The sequence below is a fragment of the Xylocopa sonorina genome, chromosome 10 (assembly GCF_050948175.1).
Source record: "Xylocopa sonorina isolate GNS202 chromosome 10, iyXylSono1_principal, whole genome shotgun sequence".
Lineage (NCBI taxonomy): Eukaryota > Metazoa > Arthropoda > Insecta > Hymenoptera > Apidae > Xylocopa > Xylocopa sonorina.
In genome coordinates, this window is record NC_135202.1 from 2,189,662 (window position 1) to 2,209,270 (window position 19,609).

Genomic DNA, 19,609 nt, shown 5'->3' on the forward strand with positions numbered 1-19,609 from the left:
TAGAGTCGTCGATCAGTAAGGATTTCCCTTCTTTGTCGATTGCTGGAAATTAATCTTTGAACATTTGTATTGTTACAGATTACCGACTCCGCGTACTTATTTATAGGTTAATTTTTGTTTCCAATGAATTTTCACGTTTTCTATTTTTAATTCTGTGTTTATTCATGAAGTTCGTGATTGTTATTCGTAACCTTAAGGGTCGCGACAGGGCACGTACTTGGAACGTATATAATATGTGAAATACATGTTACGCAGTGTGATTGTACAGGCCTCTTATCGGGTATTGGAAAACGTTCCCGACCTACCGCGGTAGATTCGATTGTTAAGTATTTTCTCTTTCTACATATGCTTTACATATTCTAGTTACACTTTCATTGTCTTTGACAAAGAAACAGGTTATTATATTGACTAATTGATACAACTTTATGACTGTGTGCATTTCTATTAGCTATGTATATTTCGTATAATAATATTTTATATCTTATAAATACAAAATAATTAAACTACATTTACAAAATATAGAGCAATTACATCAATCAGACGCTGTACTGTACGACGTAGATACCGACAATGTATCTGTGTTCATTAGAGGTAACATTTTAGTGCAAGAATCAGGAGATCTAGAAATTTTAAATGAAAAGCAATTCATTCAAAGATTACATTCTATAGCCCTATCTTCATAGAAATGATTTTCTCTCTTATCGTAAGATTACTTACACATCTTTTAGGAGCTCTAATACATGTTTGTGTTCAATGCCTTCCAGCCAGAGGTTTAACAATTCCTCTCGTTTACATCTTAATAATTGTTTACAGGCATTCAAGTTTTCTTTAACCGCATGAATTTTTTCCCGTGCTGCTGTTACTTTTTCTGACAATGCACTGAATATCTGGAGGCAATGAGAATTATTATTTCAAATGAATCGTTGTTATTTTAAATTATGTATTATTAGATTACACTTACCTGCATAACTTGCGTCAGATCCTGATCATGTAATGATACCAATTCATCGAGTCTTTGATCGCTTTTCTTGTATTCTTTCTCCAGTTTAGCTTTTTCTATCTCTCGTTGTTCGTTAGTTTCACTCGCCGACAGTGCACGGATCACAGAAATCAACAAACCACTCTGCAATAAGCGTGCAATTAAAAATTGGACAAATTAATTTTCTGCAATTTAGAGCATATAAAAATTTTTAGATAAGCGGATCGAGACTGGTAAAAATTACCGTTTCTTTGGTTGGTTTAATACCTCTCGGAGGCTTAGTAGGGGGAAGCGAATTCATTTTTTATTGTACTTGAAACCTTAATGCCAGACCTTTCTATTATTACTCGTAATTGTTATTTCTATATCAAAATTATATGTTAGATAGGTTATGTTATTCTACATAGAAATTGTAGTATTTTAAGAAGTTTCCCTACGATGTTTATCAGGGATAATCGTTCGAAAATACTAAATTTATTTATTTATATTACGATGGTTAATTGTTATTGTTTTTGCTGTGATGTACACATCCAAATTTTAAAAGTAACAACATGCGATTTTGAACGACAGTTGATAAATGCATACGCGCACCTAAATGCACATATATATATATATATATATATAAAACATAGAGTGTTATATCGTGTTTTACGAAAGGATTCAATAATATGTTTCGCTTTAATAATGAAGTAACGATTTCTTTATCGATATGTAATTTGTGACATGTACACGTGTTAAAGGTATTGCAAACTTTTAAATTAGATTTAAAATAAAAAATTTATAACTGCTCGCTTTTCATATATTAATATTACTAGAAATTTTTAACATTAAACAAATTTCATATATTGCTATCAACAAGTTACGTTAGAAACGTTACTATACAATTAATAAATTAATATGAATTAATAAATTTCATTTACAAATTTTTACCATAATTGTAAATGTTTTGTGAAATGTTAGTAGAATATATCATGAGCACTATATATATTTTGAAGATCATTTTTTGCAAATATTTTTTTCTTACACACTTAATATTTTCTATAAATTTACTGTGAAAAATAAAATATGTACACATGTTTGCTGTAACAGTCTATTATCTGTTTCGTCTTTTTAATCGAATGCATTCATCGCAAATCTTTTACTTACGATATTTAGTAAAAGTATCACAGAATTTTTATCGTACAATTGCACTGTAGTGGTACTTTCAAGTTTTTCCTATGTGCCTAGTTTCCAATGTGACTTTTTTTTTTATTGTAAACTAAATATAAAACAAATTATCATTGTACTGTTTTAAATAAAACTTTCATTATAAAATATTTATAATGTAAACTTAATTTGTATGCTTGTTTGTACAAAGCTTGAAATTCATCATATTTTTTGGTACCGAATATAACGAATATAAACCTTACAACAAACTTCCTTGTTCTTTTTTAATTTTTAACATGTTGAAACATGCCAATTATAAATACAATCAACACAATTTACATTTCCTTTTTTGATACCAATATATTAAAAAATGTATTTGAAATGAACCTAATCATTAACCACACCAGATAAATAATCAAAATATATTATCGTCGTGCGTATCAATATAATAGGAATAAAGGAACAAGACGAAAAAAGAAGGAAAAGGTAGAATCAATACTAATGTAATAAACTAAATAATACCAATATTTTTTTTAAATAGATTATTCAGGAATGTATACTGTGAATAAAGGTTAAATTACTTAGATATGATTATTTAAGATGCGTAACTATTGTTTCAACATGATAAAAAAGAATATGCGCGCGCGCGCGCGTGTGTGTGTGTGTATATATATATATATATATATATATATATATAAACACAAGACTCCACGTTAAGTTTACATTTGCGGTAACTGATCGATTGGTGTTGCGAATCTGAAATCTTCCGGAAATAGTTTCCCTGCGTGAGGATACATTAACTTATAAGACTGCCTGATTGTAACGTCAGCTACACCAGCAATGTCACCGATTTCCTTTTGCGATCTCTTATCTTCTGATGCCTTGACAATAACAAAACATGTAAAAATTATAATAATTCTGTATATGTAAAATGTAATAATGAGTAGCAATTATTACAGTTACCTGTGACGCCATATAGATTGCAGCAGCCGCCACTGAAATAGGCGACCTTCCAGGTACAATATCAATTTCTACTGCTTTTCTCGCGATATGTGTAGCAGCTCTTTGCACCATATTAGGAAGTCCAAGATTAGAACAAAATCTAGACATAAAGTCTCCTGTGGTGATGAGATCCACGCTGGTTTCAAGCGCTTTCAATATTAATTTGAAGCATCTTCCTATTTCTTTTTTACTGATTTTGCTGACCGCGCAAATTTCTTTAAAAGTACGAGGTACACCCTCCTGCCTGCAAGCAATGTACAAGCAAGCAGAAGCAATTGCATCGTTTGCGCGTCCTTTCAAGTTTTTACCATCGTGTACTTGTTTGAACAAATTGTTTGCCCGGTCGACAATAGTTTTAGGTAAATTAATGCGATCTGCCATTCCATTGATTTCACGAAATGCATTAATCAATGCTCTATCGGAACTGCTCATCTGAAACAAGGAAATGTACTAATCAAAGGGAAGACCATGTTACAAGTAATACCGCATAGTAGTATTTACCGTACGCCTATTCTGGTATTTTGAAGCGCCGAAAGCATCAAATGATGCCGCACCAGTTCCAGGACCGATCATTGTAGATAAATCAGAGCCATTAAGAAGTGGATTTTCTGGTCCGCCGACACGTGATGGATCGACGCCAGCTTTTTCGTTGCTAAACGTTCTCCATTCTGATCCGACATCTATTACCCTAATAAACACAAAGAGACAAAACAGGAAACCAAAAGTAAAGTTGAATTTAAATATATGGATACTATTTCTAAACATATATATAGATATATTTTTACCTATCTCCTACAACTAATCCGCATTCTGAACAAATTTGGTCCCCAGCTCTGTAGTCCTCGATAAGGGGTGCATCTGGATGTGCGTAACAACAAACTTTGTTCGTTTCATATCTGTAAAAAAGAACTAAGGAAATGTCTATCATGCATCAATGTGTGCACGTGTATACATTATTTATTATTATTTTTTGTACTTTTTGCTTCAGCTATTAATCGACTAATACTTTTTAACAAAATAGCCTTCATTTATAATTGCTTACGTTTAATGAGTTTAAAAAAAATTGAAGTGTTTTATTTTTATTTAATATACAGTACATTTTAAATATAATCCGAAATGAAAAAAATGACCCACTATATTTTTAGAAATAATTAAGTATGAACATTTCAAAAATAAATAAACATTATTGCTGTCATATTTTCATAACCATAATTTATAACACAATTATGTCATTTCTCTGAGCTAACTTGCATGCATATGTATACGTATATGTGTGTGTGTGTACACGCGCGCGCTACACACACTTCAATCTTAAATGAGAATGATCTACAAAAACAAAATGTTGTAACAAATAGTACCAGTATCGATTGAAAAACGTTAGAGGAAATTTTTGAAAAATTTACCTTGACGAACTTGCCATATTTTGGATTTGTGTATTTCCACTCTGCCGTCTAAGTCAATGTAAATAGATATTTAAGGTAGGTATGTGCAATCTACGAAATCCATGGTTATAGCATGGTAGCTATACTGAGCTGCATAAAATAACATACATATAAAGCCTAGTACTCAAAATATGTTCAATTGAGTCTTGAAAAATTAAGTTACCTTGAAAAATTGATTCTATTGGATTGTATCGACACCAGTTAACGTACTCGAATTATTCAAACTAAATAAATAAAAATCAATCGCGCTATTCTATTTTATAGAATTTATATTTTATCATTAATAACAACGACAACAATAAATTCAGAATAATGATAATAAATTATTCTCTCTAGCCATTTTATAGAAATGGATGAATAGGAAAGGAAAAGATAGATTTCTATCTATAATAGGTATGTACTTATAGATTGGCAATCGGTGCACTATTTTATGTATATATATCTTATATCGTTTACTTTGCACTAATACAGTATATCTAACCTAGAGGCTGTTTATTTAAAAAATGAGTGTAATGTTTTCCGAAATGAAAAATTGACATGGTAAATGAAATTTATACAGTTAATATTATAATGATAGATATTGTGTATCGTATTTCGATTTACAACATATAATTATTATTATTTACAATAAAGGAACTTGCATAAGTATTTCGGAAATTTAATGTACTAGGTAAATAAAATTAAAAGTGATATTCTGTACACCAATATGTTCGATACATTAGAGATTTCACTACAAAAATATGTAAAAGATAAACTAAAATGTGTTACAGCATAAAAGAAGTTCTTTATTTGCGAGTAGTCGATAAATTAAAAATCGCGATATAATTTCCATTAGAAAATTTGTAACAAGATGACATTGGAAGATGCACAAAGTGCAGCACGAAAGGCGGTACAATTTGATAGCAATAGCCAATATAAACAAGCCTTATATTACTATAATGTTGCTGTAAAATATCTTTTAGAGTTACAAGATTCTGTCTATGATCAGAAGCTTTCAGAGTATCGGGAAAGAATATCAGCGTTACAGAATCAAAGTGAATATTTCAAATTAATTCGTATCGTATCTACAGGAGTGGAAATATAATGAACTAAATAGGAACTATTGTTGCATTGTAGTTAACGAAGAAGAACAAAAACATCACAAAGCACAGTCTACGCATCAATCCAAATTGCAGAGATGTAAATTTCTTATGAATCAAGCACAAGATGCAGACGAAGATGGCTTGAAGGATATTGCTGTGAAATTATATACAGATGCTGCTGAACTTGGACTCAGTGTGGTAAATTTAAATATTATTATGGTTTTACATGGAAGTTTTTACAACCTAGCGTTGCACATTGTCGGGGATGAACAAAGTCTTAATGAAAATATAAGTCTACACTGTCATACTACATATACTACATATTATTCAATCTTTTATGGTACTATCTGTAATGCTTGACAAAACATTAGGATAATTTGTTAAAAAGTTACCCAATAGCCTCGACAATGATACATTATTATGTGATACGATTACTATAATTGCAGAAAACTAATGATTCCGAGGTAAAAGCAAAATTGACAGATCTTATAAAACAAGCTCTAGATAGAGCAGAGTCTTTAAAAGGTTTAAAAACAGCAGATAGTAATGATATTCTTAAAACTCTTTCCAAATTACCTTCAGTACCAGAAACAAATCTGGATGAAGATGCGGATAAAGTATCACCTACAACAAGAACAACTGCTACAAGTTCTAGTAATACAGGTATTAATTTTCTTTATTTTATTCTAATCTGATACTTTTTTTCTTCTATTCAGTATATTTTTTCTCTTTTATTTATGAATGTTTAGGTAAACATACTCGACCACCGCTTCATCGTGGAAGTAGCGCGCACTTGAAAGTAAGCGGTGGCAGCAGTAATTATACAGAAGAAGAGAAAAGAGTTTTGTTTCATAGTTCTCATATTAATGACCATGAGTTCGTACCTTTTATGAGTATTGATCTTACAGAAAAGTTTCAGTACGCTATTCCATTTACTGACAAAGATGGTTTACTAGAATTAGCACCCAAGCAAAAGCCTGACTTTGCAAGATGGAGTCGACCAGAAGAATTGTTCTCTGATCCGAAGATGCTTAAAACACATCACGTCGATTACTACAGTATTAAACAGACTGTTAGTAAATGAAAAAAGAAATAGTAATAATTTTTATTTTAATAATCCTTGTCGCTCTAGAATTTAATTAAATATTTAATTTTAGGTTGTTTCAGATTGTTCTTTCGTCGCTTCTCTGGCGGTCAGTGCTCAATATGAAAAAAGATTTGGACGTAGACTTATTACGTCTATTATTTATCCACAAAATAGAAAGAATGAACCAATATATAATCCATTTGGTGAGAACTTCTATAATCATTGTATAACTTGTTAGGATTTTTTTCCTAGTCGTAAGGATCAACGGTTTCTGTCATTTTTCTTAAATTTAGTTTGCCAATGAAAATTAAATTGCGAGTATTTTATATTAGGAAAGTACATGGTGAAACTACACATTAACGGTATTCCACGCAAAATTATAATAGATGACTTATTGCCTGTAAGCCGATACAACCAATTACTTTGTTCCTACTCTAGCAATCATGGTGAGCTGTGGATATCGTTACTCGAGAAAGCATATATGAAAGTAATGGGTGGTTATGATTTTCCTGGCTCGAATAGCGTAAGTTCTATTATTATTAAAGTATAACGAACTAAATGTATCGAAATATATTTTTATATATGACGAAACATATTGTTTAGAATATAGATTTACACGCTTTAACTGGTTGGATACCGGAAAGATGGGCTATAAGGCCGAGTGAACCCGATTTTAACAAGGATAATTTATTTAATATTTTATTAACGCGTTTACATAAAGGTCATGTATTGGTAACGGTTGCTACTGGAGAATTATCCGATTTAGAAGCTGACAGAACCGGTCTTGTACCCACACATGCCTATGCCGTTCTTGATGTCAGGCAAACAGATGTAATCGATTACTTTTTTAATATTAGAATAAATGATTATAGTTCTGTGAAACATAAGTATATCTTTGTAGGAGAAAAGATTACTCCAACTGAAAAATCCTTGGTCGCATTTACGTTGGAAAGGAAATTTTTCTGAGCTCGATCGAGTACATTGGACAAATGAATTAAAAGAAACATTAAATTATGATCCAGATTCTGCGTCGCAGTTTGATAATGGAGTTTTCTGGATCGATTACGATAGTATATGCCAATTTTTTGACGTGTTTTACCTAAATTGGAATCCAGGTTTATTCAGCTATACTTATTGTATTCATCAGTATGTTATTAGTATTTTTGTATTTAATAATCCAGCTTTATTTATGATCGATGCAAGCATTTCTCTTAAAAATCTATTATTTCAGAATGTGGAATGCGGGAATAGGACCCATGAAGGATGCATATAATATAGGTGATAATCCGCAATTTTTATTGGATGTGAAAAATAATGTTAAAGGAGTGATATGGATTCTTCTGACGAGACATATTACAGATATAGCAGATTTTAGACAAAATCAAGAGTACATAACAGTATTAGTTTATCGAAATGATGGGAAAAGGGTATATTACCCTGGCGAGTAAAATATACTTTGATAACGCACATTTTTTTTCTATATTGATCCTAAATTTAATTGTAAATATTTTTTATGATTATATAGATGATCCACCACCATATATCGACGGTAAAAGGATAAATAGTCCTCATTACCTCTGTAAAATAACCTTAGACGCTCAAAGTGACGCTCGGTACACTCTAGTCATATCGCAGTATGAAAAAACAAATACAATATATTATACTTTACGCGCTTATGGATCGTGCGAGTTTTCATTGAAGAAGATACCAAATTTTCATAAATACGAGAAAGAGGTATACCTTGTCTATCTTCTACGTAAATATATTTAAAGTTTAATATTTTACACTACAGTAACAATTTTTTTAGCTTACTGGCCAATGGAAAGATATTACAGCTGGTGGATGTATCAATCATCCGACATACCGAAATAATCCGCGTTTTCAGCTGGTTTTAGAAAGTTCAAGTAATGATAACTATTTGTTAATTATATTAAAGGGACCTAAACAATATCAGATAGGATTTGATATCCTATCAGTTGTACTAAACGATTCTAATGCTCCTAATGCATTTAAAATGAAAAGTTCTGGTCCATTCAGGTAATAAATAATATAATACATTATATACAATTGTAATATACATAGACGTTATATTACTAATATAGTTTAATATAGATCAGGATTTGTTTATCTGGAAATAGAGGATGTACCAGCAGGTACATATCATATTACTCCATCTACATATATTCCTGGACAAGAGGGATATTTCTTCTTAATTTGCAAATCGTTTTGTAAATTACAACTTCAACCAATTTAATAACGAAATTTAACTATTTTAATTAAGATTACTGTTTTATACAAAAAGAAAAAGATTTTTAACAATATGTTATACAATTATTATAGCTATTAAATTATTCGCACTAATTGTGATATACAAAAATGGAAAGTGTAGAATATTAATATTTGTTGTTACAAAAGTATCATTACAAAGTGTCTAAAATTTATATCACAAATAATGTTTATGATATATTTCTATACCAATACACATGCAATTAAGAAAAAAAACAAATTGAAATAAGGAAAATCATTAAATGGCGAATTATTACAAAATGAGTTTTTATTCTATATTTGAAAAATACAAATTAGTGATCAGACTAGACAACTACTGACTGGATTATGAAAATTTGTGGCACTTTATTCATTATTAGCATTTACTTGATTCGTCATAATTTGGCACGTATCTACACAACTAAAGACCGAATGTAACTTTAAAATATTTTTAATTAGTTATATCTCTCTCTCTCTCTCTCTCTCTCTCTCTCTCTCTCTCTCTCTTCTTCCAAAGAAAATAGGAAATATTTCTTTTCTATGGAATTTTGTCAAGAGAATATCAAACAGCATTCGTGTAAGCCTTCATTGCAAGTGATTCAATTATTATTTTGTATAAAAATATAGAAATAAAGAAATGTATCATGTTTTTTATTTATAAAAATTACTGTATTTACTATTTACTTATTAGCGAAACTAGTTCTAAAAGAAAAACAGTATTCTTTCCGATTTTTCAAAATGTTTTTTCTTCTAACTTTCTTTTACTAGCACTGTCATATATATATATATATATATATATATATATATATATATATATATATATATATATATTTTTTTTTTAATATTAAGATATTATAATGACAAAAATGCTGTTTGATCAATTTACACTTGAGACATTTATATTTCAACTATTATATATACGTAACCTTAACCGTATTGCTATAATCTTAAATTACAATTAAAATGTTTTGCATAGCTTATAATTAAATGGTTATAATTGTAATTACGTTAATTGCTATATTATATTTTATAAACGCAATAATAATTGTAAATAAGTGATTGGTAGTTTATACGAAAGATCGTGATTTATAATGCGGGAGTGAAGCAAAACGTAAATATATTTACATGGCTGCTGAAAGATAAATTATAAAAAAATTTATAGACAATTGTACAAAAAGATATACATGCACTAAAAAACAATATCATTAATTTAGAACTTACTTAAAAAAAAATTTATATCGAAACGTAATGAAATTGTTAAAATAATAACGATAATTATTAAAAGTATCCATTTTTGGATATTTTGCAAAGGCACTATTGACAATAATTTAGGTAATTATTATTACAATTATAATCATTACTATTATAATTATTTAAACGAAAGATATTGAAATACAATTATGCTTTTACTGTTATGATATGCCCGATAGATTCATTCAATCTTCTCAATCATTCATCACCAAAAGTACTAAACGATAAATCTAATGACATTTTGTCGTCCAGCCTCACTTATAAAACGATGATAAATTTTATGCTAATTTTTTATATTTTTAGCCTCATTTGATCAAATAATTGTGTATAAATCAGAAATTTATATGCGTACATTTTAAACTACGCTTATTAGTAAATTCTAATTACAAGTGACTTTCCGACGTTTAGTAATAGACAATTACATTGGTAAAGTAAAAATAATACAGTAAAATAATTAAAATGTACATATGATGATATTTAGTTTAGTTATCAATTGTACATATAAACAATTGTAATGCTTGGCATTATTAACTTCAATCAATCTCATATCTGTACAAATACTTTATATCAAATATAGCAAGATGTTGCAAGTAGTACCTTTTATTTAATATGTTATAGTCTCGCTTTCTTTGCTCATTCACTGGTTCACGATTATACGCGCAATTATATTACTAACTTATAGATCATTACGTGAATTTACTTAGGTCAATTAGAAGTCATTTTGCATGTGCGTAAAAAATAACTTGATTAATATATTTTATACATACGCACGTAAACGCGCGTGTGCACGCATGCAAGAAAACGTAAAAGTGTTTTAACATTGTAAAAATGGGCGGAAAGTAGAACACATGACGGATACGGTTATAAAAAATAGTGAGTTTCCTTAATGTAATGTCAGAACATTCAAAGTATACCGAAGTTTCTGAATAAGATCATTTTTAGGACGAAATATTTCCCTCAATATTTTACACATCGCTTCTTTTGATTTATTTGTTTGTTTTGCGTCGAACACTTTATTAAATTAGTTACTCTCTAAAATTAAAACACCAAGCTTTTTCAACTGCCCTCCTTAGTTACTTAAGTTGTGTCATTAAAATATAAATATTTGAAAATCCATATTTTTCATATTTTTAAGTAAAATTAGAATGTTCTATAACGCGTGACATTGCTCTCTCTTTTGTTTATTTTACAGACGATTTTGTTAACTTACAGTATCATTTTTCTAAGACGTTGAAGACGTTAACCAAAACGATTACACCAAAGAGGGCAGTAATTTGTATTAATTTTATTTTATGATAACTTGAACTTTATCATTAGAATATCATTTATACCTTTTCTGGATCACACAAGTTCAAACTTGTTCCTTTTTCATACTATGGATTTTGATATTTGAAGTAGTGTATTCTATTCTTTAAAATAAAAGATAATCTGAACATAATGTGAAAGCTAATTTACCAATAAGTTACTATAACTGCAAGTAGAAGGATATTACTTCTGATTAAATATTACTGTAGGGACGTAGCGTTAAATGAAAAACTTAGTTTTACATAATGCGAATGCGTATTACTTTCAATGTTATGAAATAAATAAATATCAAAGTATTTTCAAGTATTTATGGAAAAAATGCTGTTTCGATTGTTATAAACGAGCAAAGTTTGAAAAGTTCGAAATGCTTAAGGATGTGTGAATATTATTTCTGAAAACCATAGTATGATTTATGTACTCACGTCCTGTATGTAACTTATTTAGATTGACTACAGATTCGATCTTTTTCAGTTTTGTGTTAGTTTGTATATTTCACGAGGTTTTATGGCATTTTTCAAGGCAATATTTCTATATTGGCACCTCGTATATTTCCAAACTTTTACTAACGTACCAATAATATATATGTTTATATAAATTCTAAGGCGTTATTTATTTCCATATAAAAATTATATTCCTGCTACTACTCTGATACAAGTAGCACATAGAAATAGACGAAATGTTAATCGTTTCTAATGGAAGGAATTTGATTTCCATAATTTTTGAAGGTATATTAGCCAATACTGTGTACATTTTAACTTTCCATACCTCTGCCTTTATTTAATATTATAAGAAATAAAAATATGTAATAATAATAGCAGTAATAAAATTAATCAATAATGGGTGACCATTTTAAGTAATACTTTGCGATTTATACTTTTAGCTTAAACGTAAATTGGTAAACTAAATTTTATCAAAATTCCATTATTTACAGATGTACTATACATATAGAAGTTAAAATGGGAATAGGCTCAAAGGCGTGAAAAGTTGTATTTTCTCAGTTCAACTATGTTTTTAGATGAAAAATATATTCGTAGATGGATAGAAAATATCTATTTTAAATATTATATATCTTTTTCATTAATCAATAATATATGCATATATTATTGTCAGAGTATAAAATTATTTTCTAATGATGTGATCTTTCGGTAAAATGTAAAGAGAATGGTAATTACAATGCTTTCCAAGCTTGCGTTACTTTCACCTACTGAATTCAGGGAGAGGTTTAGCTATTCCTTCACTGTAAGCTTTGTGGACTGCCTCACAGACGAATCTGTATTGACTCTAAAGAAAAAAGAACAAATATTTTATCATTGTATATAAACATTATTATTTCTATAGGAGTTAAATTTGAAGTAAAGTATTCGCTTAAAAATGATCATAAATGCAACAAGGAAGAGCATTATTCTAGAATGAAAATAAAAAAGGAAAAATTGATCGTTTTCTTTCATTTATGATCATTCGTAGCCGAACATTCTATGTAAAATAAAGATCAGAACTATTTATAAATCTTAACTTACAGCATTTTGTATCATCATTGCTCTCTGATCTCTCATAGACCTTACGATGTCTAATGGATATACCGGTTGATTCGCTTCAATGAGACATAGTGCCGTTTCCATTAGCACTAAAACACCTGTTCTGCCTATTCCAGCAGAACAATGAACAACAGCAGGTTCCACCATTCCTGTTCGAGCTGCCCGCACTCTTTCAGTGAATGTTGTGAATTGCCGCCAATCACTGGGAACTCCGTGATCTGGCCAACTACAGTACTGCATGTGCGTTATATCTCTTTCTTCTCCAGTCTAAAACGCATGTACAGAATTACACATATATACATATTTTTCTTTTGTGAGAGAAACAAAAAATTATCATTTGGATTATTCATTAGAATTTTAATAGTATGCTAAATATAACGTTTTACGTTATAATTCGGAAAGATGACATTTTTATCATAAAAATATTCGTTTCACCTAAAAGATTACGTAAAAGGTAAAAATGAAAGTAAAAGATCTATGAAAAAATAAATGGAACGGACTCTAAACTAGACTAGACTAAAAATATTAAGAACTATTTTTATGTCTTTCTTGAAAAATTGCTTTTTTCAACTCTTAACATTTATATGAATAATTAAATAAAATATATAAACATTGTTTCTACTTACATTTATATCGCGAAGTATGAACTCTCGAAATATAAAAGTGTCCTCAACATTTTCAGCTGTAGAAGTAAGAGTAAGATTTCGTAATGTCAATGTCTCATTAAGTGCAGGCCAGTACTGATGACATTTTGCTCTGCCACGTTCAACCAAAGTTGTGAGCATTACGACGAGAGTACTTCCCGCTTCCAGTACCATCTGCCAGAAATCAGCAACGGTAGATGATAAAGGACCTTGTGTAGCAATATATCTGTTGATGATACCCGATCCTGGTATCTCCATGTTCACGTAGTTGGCGTTAATGTAATCTCCGCTTGCAGAACCCATAAGTATCACACGAGTGACATCATCTACAAATTGTATCATCTTTTAAAATTTTAAGTCTATCTTTTAATTATATATTCAATCTACATTATTTATTTGTTTATATTAAATTTAAAATTTTGAATATGCTTTTCTACATACATGGTGAAATATCGCGATAACGATTTTTACTCTGATTTTCAGGCTTTTTAGATTCAAGAGAAGTAAGTTCAGGATTTTTTCTATATAATTGCTCATACTGTGCAATTAAAGCACCACTTGCTAGACCATCGGCAAGAAGCAGCATCGACTGCGCTAATGCATCTGATCCAATAGCTGCATGGGGTGCATCTGGAACGTATCTTGATACCCGAAAGAAAAGTAAATATTAAACGCATCATTTTCTTCTACTTTTAATATCTTCAACTAAATTTTATACCTATATGGAGGTTCTTCTTCGGATGTTTCATCAGTACCAGCTAATGCATTGTACAAAGCATTAGGTCTAACAGTTAGTGTCAGTTCACCAGATCCGGAATCACGGGATTGACGAATTAGATTCACCACATGTTCGTGTAATAAGCCATTGACATCGATTCCATTTATATATACCACCTATTTGTTCGGTGTAATGTAAAAATTAAGTTTAGTTATTTACAAATCAATTCAATTTAACTCCATTTACGCGTGAAAACAAACCTGATCTCCTTCATTTAATTTTGGGTAACAACGATCAGCTGGCGTGTTTGGAGCTACCCTCGATACTAAAATAGGCATATCAAGGTCTAAACCACCTTTTACATTAAATCCAAATCGGCCTTGCTCGTCCGGTGTCAGTGATATCGTGACTAACCCATCTTCTATTATCTACAAATTCCCATGTTTATGAATTTAAAAAATTATTTTACATATGAAAAGCATTTGCAGTTTATTGCTATTGCAAACGTTACAAATAGGTACCTGAGGAGCAGGCGAACTCGTAGGTTCGCTATAATCAGGCAAATCATAAATGTTTCTTTCAACAGTTGTATCATCATCGGCATAACTTAAAACTCTAGAACCTAATACAGGAGAAAATGCATTGCCTTGTGTATGCGAGCTTGTTATCTCTTCGCGGAGAGATAAGAAACCACCTTCGCTGCAGAAAACGAGAAATGAATCATAATTACTAGAAATATAATAATAATTTGAGAATATTAAATTAATTTCAACTAACTCATCGCTGGGGTTCCCTTCGCCCCACGCTTGACGAGGTTCGCGTGCACCAAGAGATTGAACTTTATCATATGCTCTAGAGGGTCTTCCAGGAGGCATGGATATTTTTCCTTTCTCCTCGATAAGCGGTGCTGATGTTACTCCGTGTACCAATCGCTTACTTGGAGATCTAAATAACATAAATTATCGTGTTAAAATTTGTGAAATCTATTTTGCGTTACTAATGACAAAATACCGTACTGTATCGATCATTGAAATTTTTTACAGTTTACTGTACGTTTTCTTTTTGGTCAATACATACATATAACAGACGATAAGCGAAAAAGATATAGAAAAATAAAAGAAATTTCCAGACTGTGTTGTTAATAACAATAATATAAAAAAATAATAATATTAATTACCGTATGAATGTCCTTTCTACTCTCGCTCTATGTTTCCCATCTTCAACTGTTTGAAATTCTGTACGTCCCGAGTACGTGAATCTACTACTTAAAGTAAGCGGGAAACGCCTTGGCCTTGTTTTAGGGCTGTGAAGTCTGAAAAATGTGTGATGTTCTACGCATGCTTTCCATAAATTTTTGGAACTACGATATGTCTGCATATTAAAACCTAGTAATGTATCGTAGTTTTCCGACTGCAACAAAATTTGTGACATACAATTATAGCATTCCGATTGACTTTTTAATTACAAAACGGACAATTGAAATACCTGCTCTCTCCTTAGTTGAATGAAAAATTGTTTTCGCTTAAATGATATTTTAACTATTTTCGACCATGAGAACACATTGATTTTTATTCCATTTTGAAATACTACTAAACCTATAGACGTTACACCTAATTGTATCTCCTTATTAGTCGAATCCTAAAAAAATAAATGAACAACAAATAGAAAAGGAAAATAAAGCAGACGCATTTTATATGTGAAAAGTGTGCGATAAATGCATACTCTAGCTTTATGTAACTCTACACCATACATGTCCAATCGTTTTGCATGGTCTAAAAAATTAAATTCTGCATCTGCTGGCAATTGACCCCTAAAAAAGATGAAGGATTTTGTGACACAAATACTGCTAATATCTCTCTCTCTCTCTCTCTCTCTCTCTCTCTCTCTCTCTCTCTCTCTCTCTCTCTCTCTCTATATATATATATATATATATATATATATATATATATATATATATATATATATATATATATATATATATATATATATATATATATATATATATACACATATATATAACATATCAGCGTTTGATATTATAATTTAAACGCACTTATGAAGCTTATGCAATTCGGCTATTTTTTTCTCCATTTCTTCAGTTTGACCCGGTATTAATTGCAATCTTGAAAGATATCCTGGACCATGCTCCTCGGGATGATAATCACCTAACTCGGCTACAATTAAAATGTAGTGAAATATTACAAGTACATTTTAAAGTAAAATAAGCAATTATTTCAATACTTACACTGAACCGTGTAACTGGCAATTAAGCATGCTGTACTTGGTGGTAATTGAAGCTTTCCTTGAAGAATATCTCTCCGTATTTGCAAATAAAATTGATATCTAGTATATTCCTCTTGTAATTTGCTAGGATCAGATACGTAAAACTTAACTCTAAAATAGAATTGTCCACCTGAAACAATACATTACATGAAACTATTTTTTATCTCTTTGTGTTCAGCAGCATTAACAGGCATTTAAATACGATCTTTACCCTTACTTCTTATCTGCTTCTTTATTGGCTTACTAGGATCTAACCATCTCTAAAACATTAATATAATTATAAGTATATCTTGATAGTAAAAGTTTTAGAATTAGGTTTCATTAATTTTAATAAAAAAAAGAAAATTTTACCATTATATCCGGTGAATATGTACATATTGCAGCACCATTTTCAGCATATTGTAAACCAAAATAGTCTTTTTCAACAAGTTCCAAGTGTTGGAATACCAAATCTAATAAAGTTTGGCCTTTTGCCCTCTTCTGAAATGTTTTTAAATAAGCAGCGTTATGTGCAATGCAAGAAATCATCATTGCTCTATAAATTAAGCATTGTACGAACTTACATCCAATTGAAATGTATGCTGTGTGTCATCGAGGAAGACAACAGTAGCAGATAGAGACTTTAATCTACGATTCCTTGCCAATTCTGCTCCACGAACGTGGTAGCTCCCACTGGAGCCACTCAACGCTCTGCGCGATACGCTTTCGATCATTTCAAATATACGAAGGCGTGTCAACCACCTTCCCGACACCACCTCTCTGCTACGCTGACCACCTAAATGAAAAGTTATAAGAAAAAGATTGTCAAACGAATTTTTAAATCCAGAGAGATGATTCAATAAACAAATAACAACTCAAATTCAAATAGCTCGATAATATCAATATACTTTGTATAATTTAAGGAGCAACAATGAGTATGTATTTTTTAATCCATAAATCCCTATCCACATTTTTAACTGTCATGGTTGTATTACAAAAGGAAACTTAAAAATCACTCATTTGATTATTACAGTTCTAAGGTTATGTCAACAACCATGTTGTCAATTCTAACAAATGATCGTATCTGATAAATCAGTACCATGCAATCTCACAGACTGATTAATGATAAAACACTATCAAAAGTAATTACATTCGGAGGATGTCATTGTAAATAAATTCATCAAGTCTATAATCTAAAGTCAGTTACATAAGCAAATTCATGTCTGCTACGTGCCAGAATAATGTAGAACAGGGCATTCTGAAAATAGTTTACAGAAAAGAAGCAAAAGAAACTCTTTAAATGCCAATACACTCAACCTATCTCGTAACATCAATTTCTTAAGAGATATATTCCAGAATGTAATTCTATTTCAATTTATGCACGATTAAACTGCAAAAATCTATTTGTCTGAATTATTATTATTATTATTATTATTATTATTATTATTATTATTATTATTATTATTATTTAAATTAATTTAAAGCAAAGAATGAATACACATCCATTCATTCATACATACATACATACATACATACATACATACATACATACATACATACATACATACATACACATAGAATAATATTGTGTTGCATTAAAATAATTGAATGCAAAATTTTTGTCCATACATAATGAAAGAAAACGTGATATTTTACTAAATGTTTGAAGTATTTATAAAGTATTAAACACTTTCTGCAGAAAGATATTCGAATTCGATAACAAATAATTCGGATAATAATTATGTATGATACGATTTACTCGCGATTACATTGAACGAGGAGTGTAAAATTTGCACTTACATTCATGATCCGTTGCACTGTCTCTGATACAGCTTTCACACAGGTGTGCTTGCACACTTGACAGACGAAAACCAGCGGACAACAGAACTGTTAACACACAGTTTAACGGATCGAGCTCAGGGGAAACTTTAAGAGAAAAAAGTAATCATCCGCGCGATCATGAAGAAAGAATTTTTCAAAGATCTTTCCCTTTCCTCATTATCTGCCACAGCGACATATTAGCGTGTTAAACGGTTCTACAATCCCATTCTAATCAAGGCAACACCGTCGCATTGCAACCAGTCAGCATTATTTACTATAGACCGTATCGCCGCTGTTTCTGGCTAAACGGATTTGATAATCGAAAACTGCACTTCTTTCACTCAACTCGGTAACATATAAGGTAACACTAATAAATCGGCACGAGTGAGCACGAGTGATGTCAATGAATTACGGTCATGGTACCTTTGTAAATTTACAATAAACATTGCAAGGACACGTATGCATCGGTCTTTAAAATAACTAATTTCTAAATAACACTTTTACGTAAATATCAGAGTCTTATTTATAACAATAATATTATTTGACGCCCTGATAGAAACTCTGCTATGTGTACATATAATAGTAGTATACCTATACGTACGAGTATATAACATGGTACATATTCATGTATGTACCATGCTGTACACATGGTGCGTGCATTAATATTGACCATAGCGTATGTAAAACTCATGATGATGACCAAACTCACCGCTCTTTCCGCGGCTAACAATCGCTACATTTATCGTCTTTAAATCATAATTTTCATAAAAAAGGTTTTATTCAAGTTATTAATTACCCCTCTTTGAGCATTCGTGTATTGTTCTCCATCTTTTCAACCCCAAATTTTCAAAATTTTTTCAATTCTTTTCTACGATCTCATAGAGACCTTTTATTTTTTAACAAACTCGCAATATTTAATTTAATTTTTTCTAAATTTTTAATAACGTTTAATAACGAATGTAACATTTTTTTTATCACAATTTCCATTTAATCAACAATCGTCAGGAACGTGTATGCACGTAATTATAAGTAGATAGTACGCATAATGTAATGTAAGCGAGTACGCGTAG

At 30.4% G+C, this 19,609-nt stretch overlaps 4 protein-coding genes across 6 annotated transcripts; 1 reads left to right on the top strand and 3 right to left on the bottom strand.

Moving 5' to 3' along the window:
* Nucleotides 1-479: 479 nt before the first annotated feature.
* Sec8 (exocyst complex component secretory 8) lies at nucleotides 480-1,303 on the bottom strand. Its single transcript, XM_076902510.1, has 4 exons — nucleotides 1,224-1,303; nucleotides 962-1,123; nucleotides 718-887; nucleotides 480-620 (listed from the first exon to the last, which is right to left on the bottom strand). The coding sequence occupies exons 1-4, from the start codon at nucleotides 1,278-1,280 to the stop codon at nucleotides 533-535; spliced, it is 477 nt and encodes a 158-aa protein (XP_076758625.1). The 5' UTR covers nucleotides 1,281-1,303; the 3' UTR covers nucleotides 480-532.
* A 752-nt stretch (nucleotides 1,304-2,055) lies between these two features.
* Tfiib (transcription factor IIB) lies at nucleotides 2,056-4,674 on the bottom strand. Its single transcript, XM_076903058.1, has 5 exons — nucleotides 4,531-4,674; nucleotides 3,913-4,023; nucleotides 3,629-3,815; nucleotides 3,089-3,559; nucleotides 2,056-3,006 (listed from the first exon to the last, which is right to left on the bottom strand). The coding sequence occupies exons 1-5, from the start codon at nucleotides 4,545-4,547 to the stop codon at nucleotides 2,845-2,847; spliced, it is 948 nt and encodes a 315-aa protein (XP_076759173.1). The 5' UTR covers nucleotides 4,548-4,674; the 3' UTR covers nucleotides 2,056-2,844.
* Nucleotides 4,675-5,301: 627 nt separating this feature from the next.
* Nucleotides 5,302-9,057, top strand: LOC143428029 (calpain-7). Its single transcript, XM_076902603.1, has 12 exons — nucleotides 5,302-5,603; nucleotides 5,686-5,849; nucleotides 6,098-6,314; nucleotides 6,401-6,723; nucleotides 6,809-6,941; nucleotides 7,071-7,261; nucleotides 7,342-7,569; nucleotides 7,640-7,884; nucleotides 7,970-8,178; nucleotides 8,264-8,472; nucleotides 8,546-8,775; nucleotides 8,851-9,057. Exons 1-12 carry the CDS (start codon nucleotides 5,420-5,422, stop codon nucleotides 8,990-8,992), a joined length of 2,475 nt encoding a protein of 824 aa, XP_076758718.1. The 5' UTR covers nucleotides 5,302-5,419; the 3' UTR covers nucleotides 8,993-9,057.
* Nucleotides 9,058-12,592: 3,535 nt separating this feature from the next.
* On the bottom strand, nucleotides 12,593-18,594 carry Ptpmeg (protein tyrosine phosphatase Meg). Of its 3 annotated transcripts, none has more exons than XM_076902374.1 (17): nucleotides 18,519-18,594; nucleotides 17,303-17,514; nucleotides 17,091-17,219; nucleotides 16,951-16,999; nucleotides 16,702-16,869; nucleotides 16,510-16,630; nucleotides 16,179-16,266; nucleotides 15,942-16,094; nucleotides 15,634-15,866; nucleotides 15,234-15,401; nucleotides 14,978-15,155; nucleotides 14,717-14,884; nucleotides 14,457-14,632; nucleotides 14,180-14,379; nucleotides 13,721-14,064; nucleotides 13,077-13,361; nucleotides 12,593-12,840 (listed from the first exon to the last, which is right to left on the bottom strand). In XM_076902374.1, the coding sequence occupies exons 2-17, from the start codon at nucleotides 17,450-17,452 to the stop codon at nucleotides 12,757-12,759; spliced, it is 2,694 nt and encodes an 897-aa protein (XP_076758489.1). In that variant the 5' UTR covers nucleotides 17,453-17,514; nucleotides 18,519-18,594; the 3' UTR covers nucleotides 12,593-12,756. The 3 variants fall into 3 exon arrangements, with proteins under 3 accessions (XP_076758489.1, XP_076758488.1, XP_076758487.1); XM_076902373.1 differs by lacking the exon at nucleotides 18,519-18,594 and adding an exon at nucleotides 17,869-18,064 and having other exon boundaries at nucleotides 16,957-16,999; XM_076902372.1 differs by lacking the exon at nucleotides 18,519-18,594 and adding an exon at nucleotides 17,869-18,064.
* Between the last annotated feature and the right edge of the window lie 1,015 nt (nucleotides 18,595-19,609).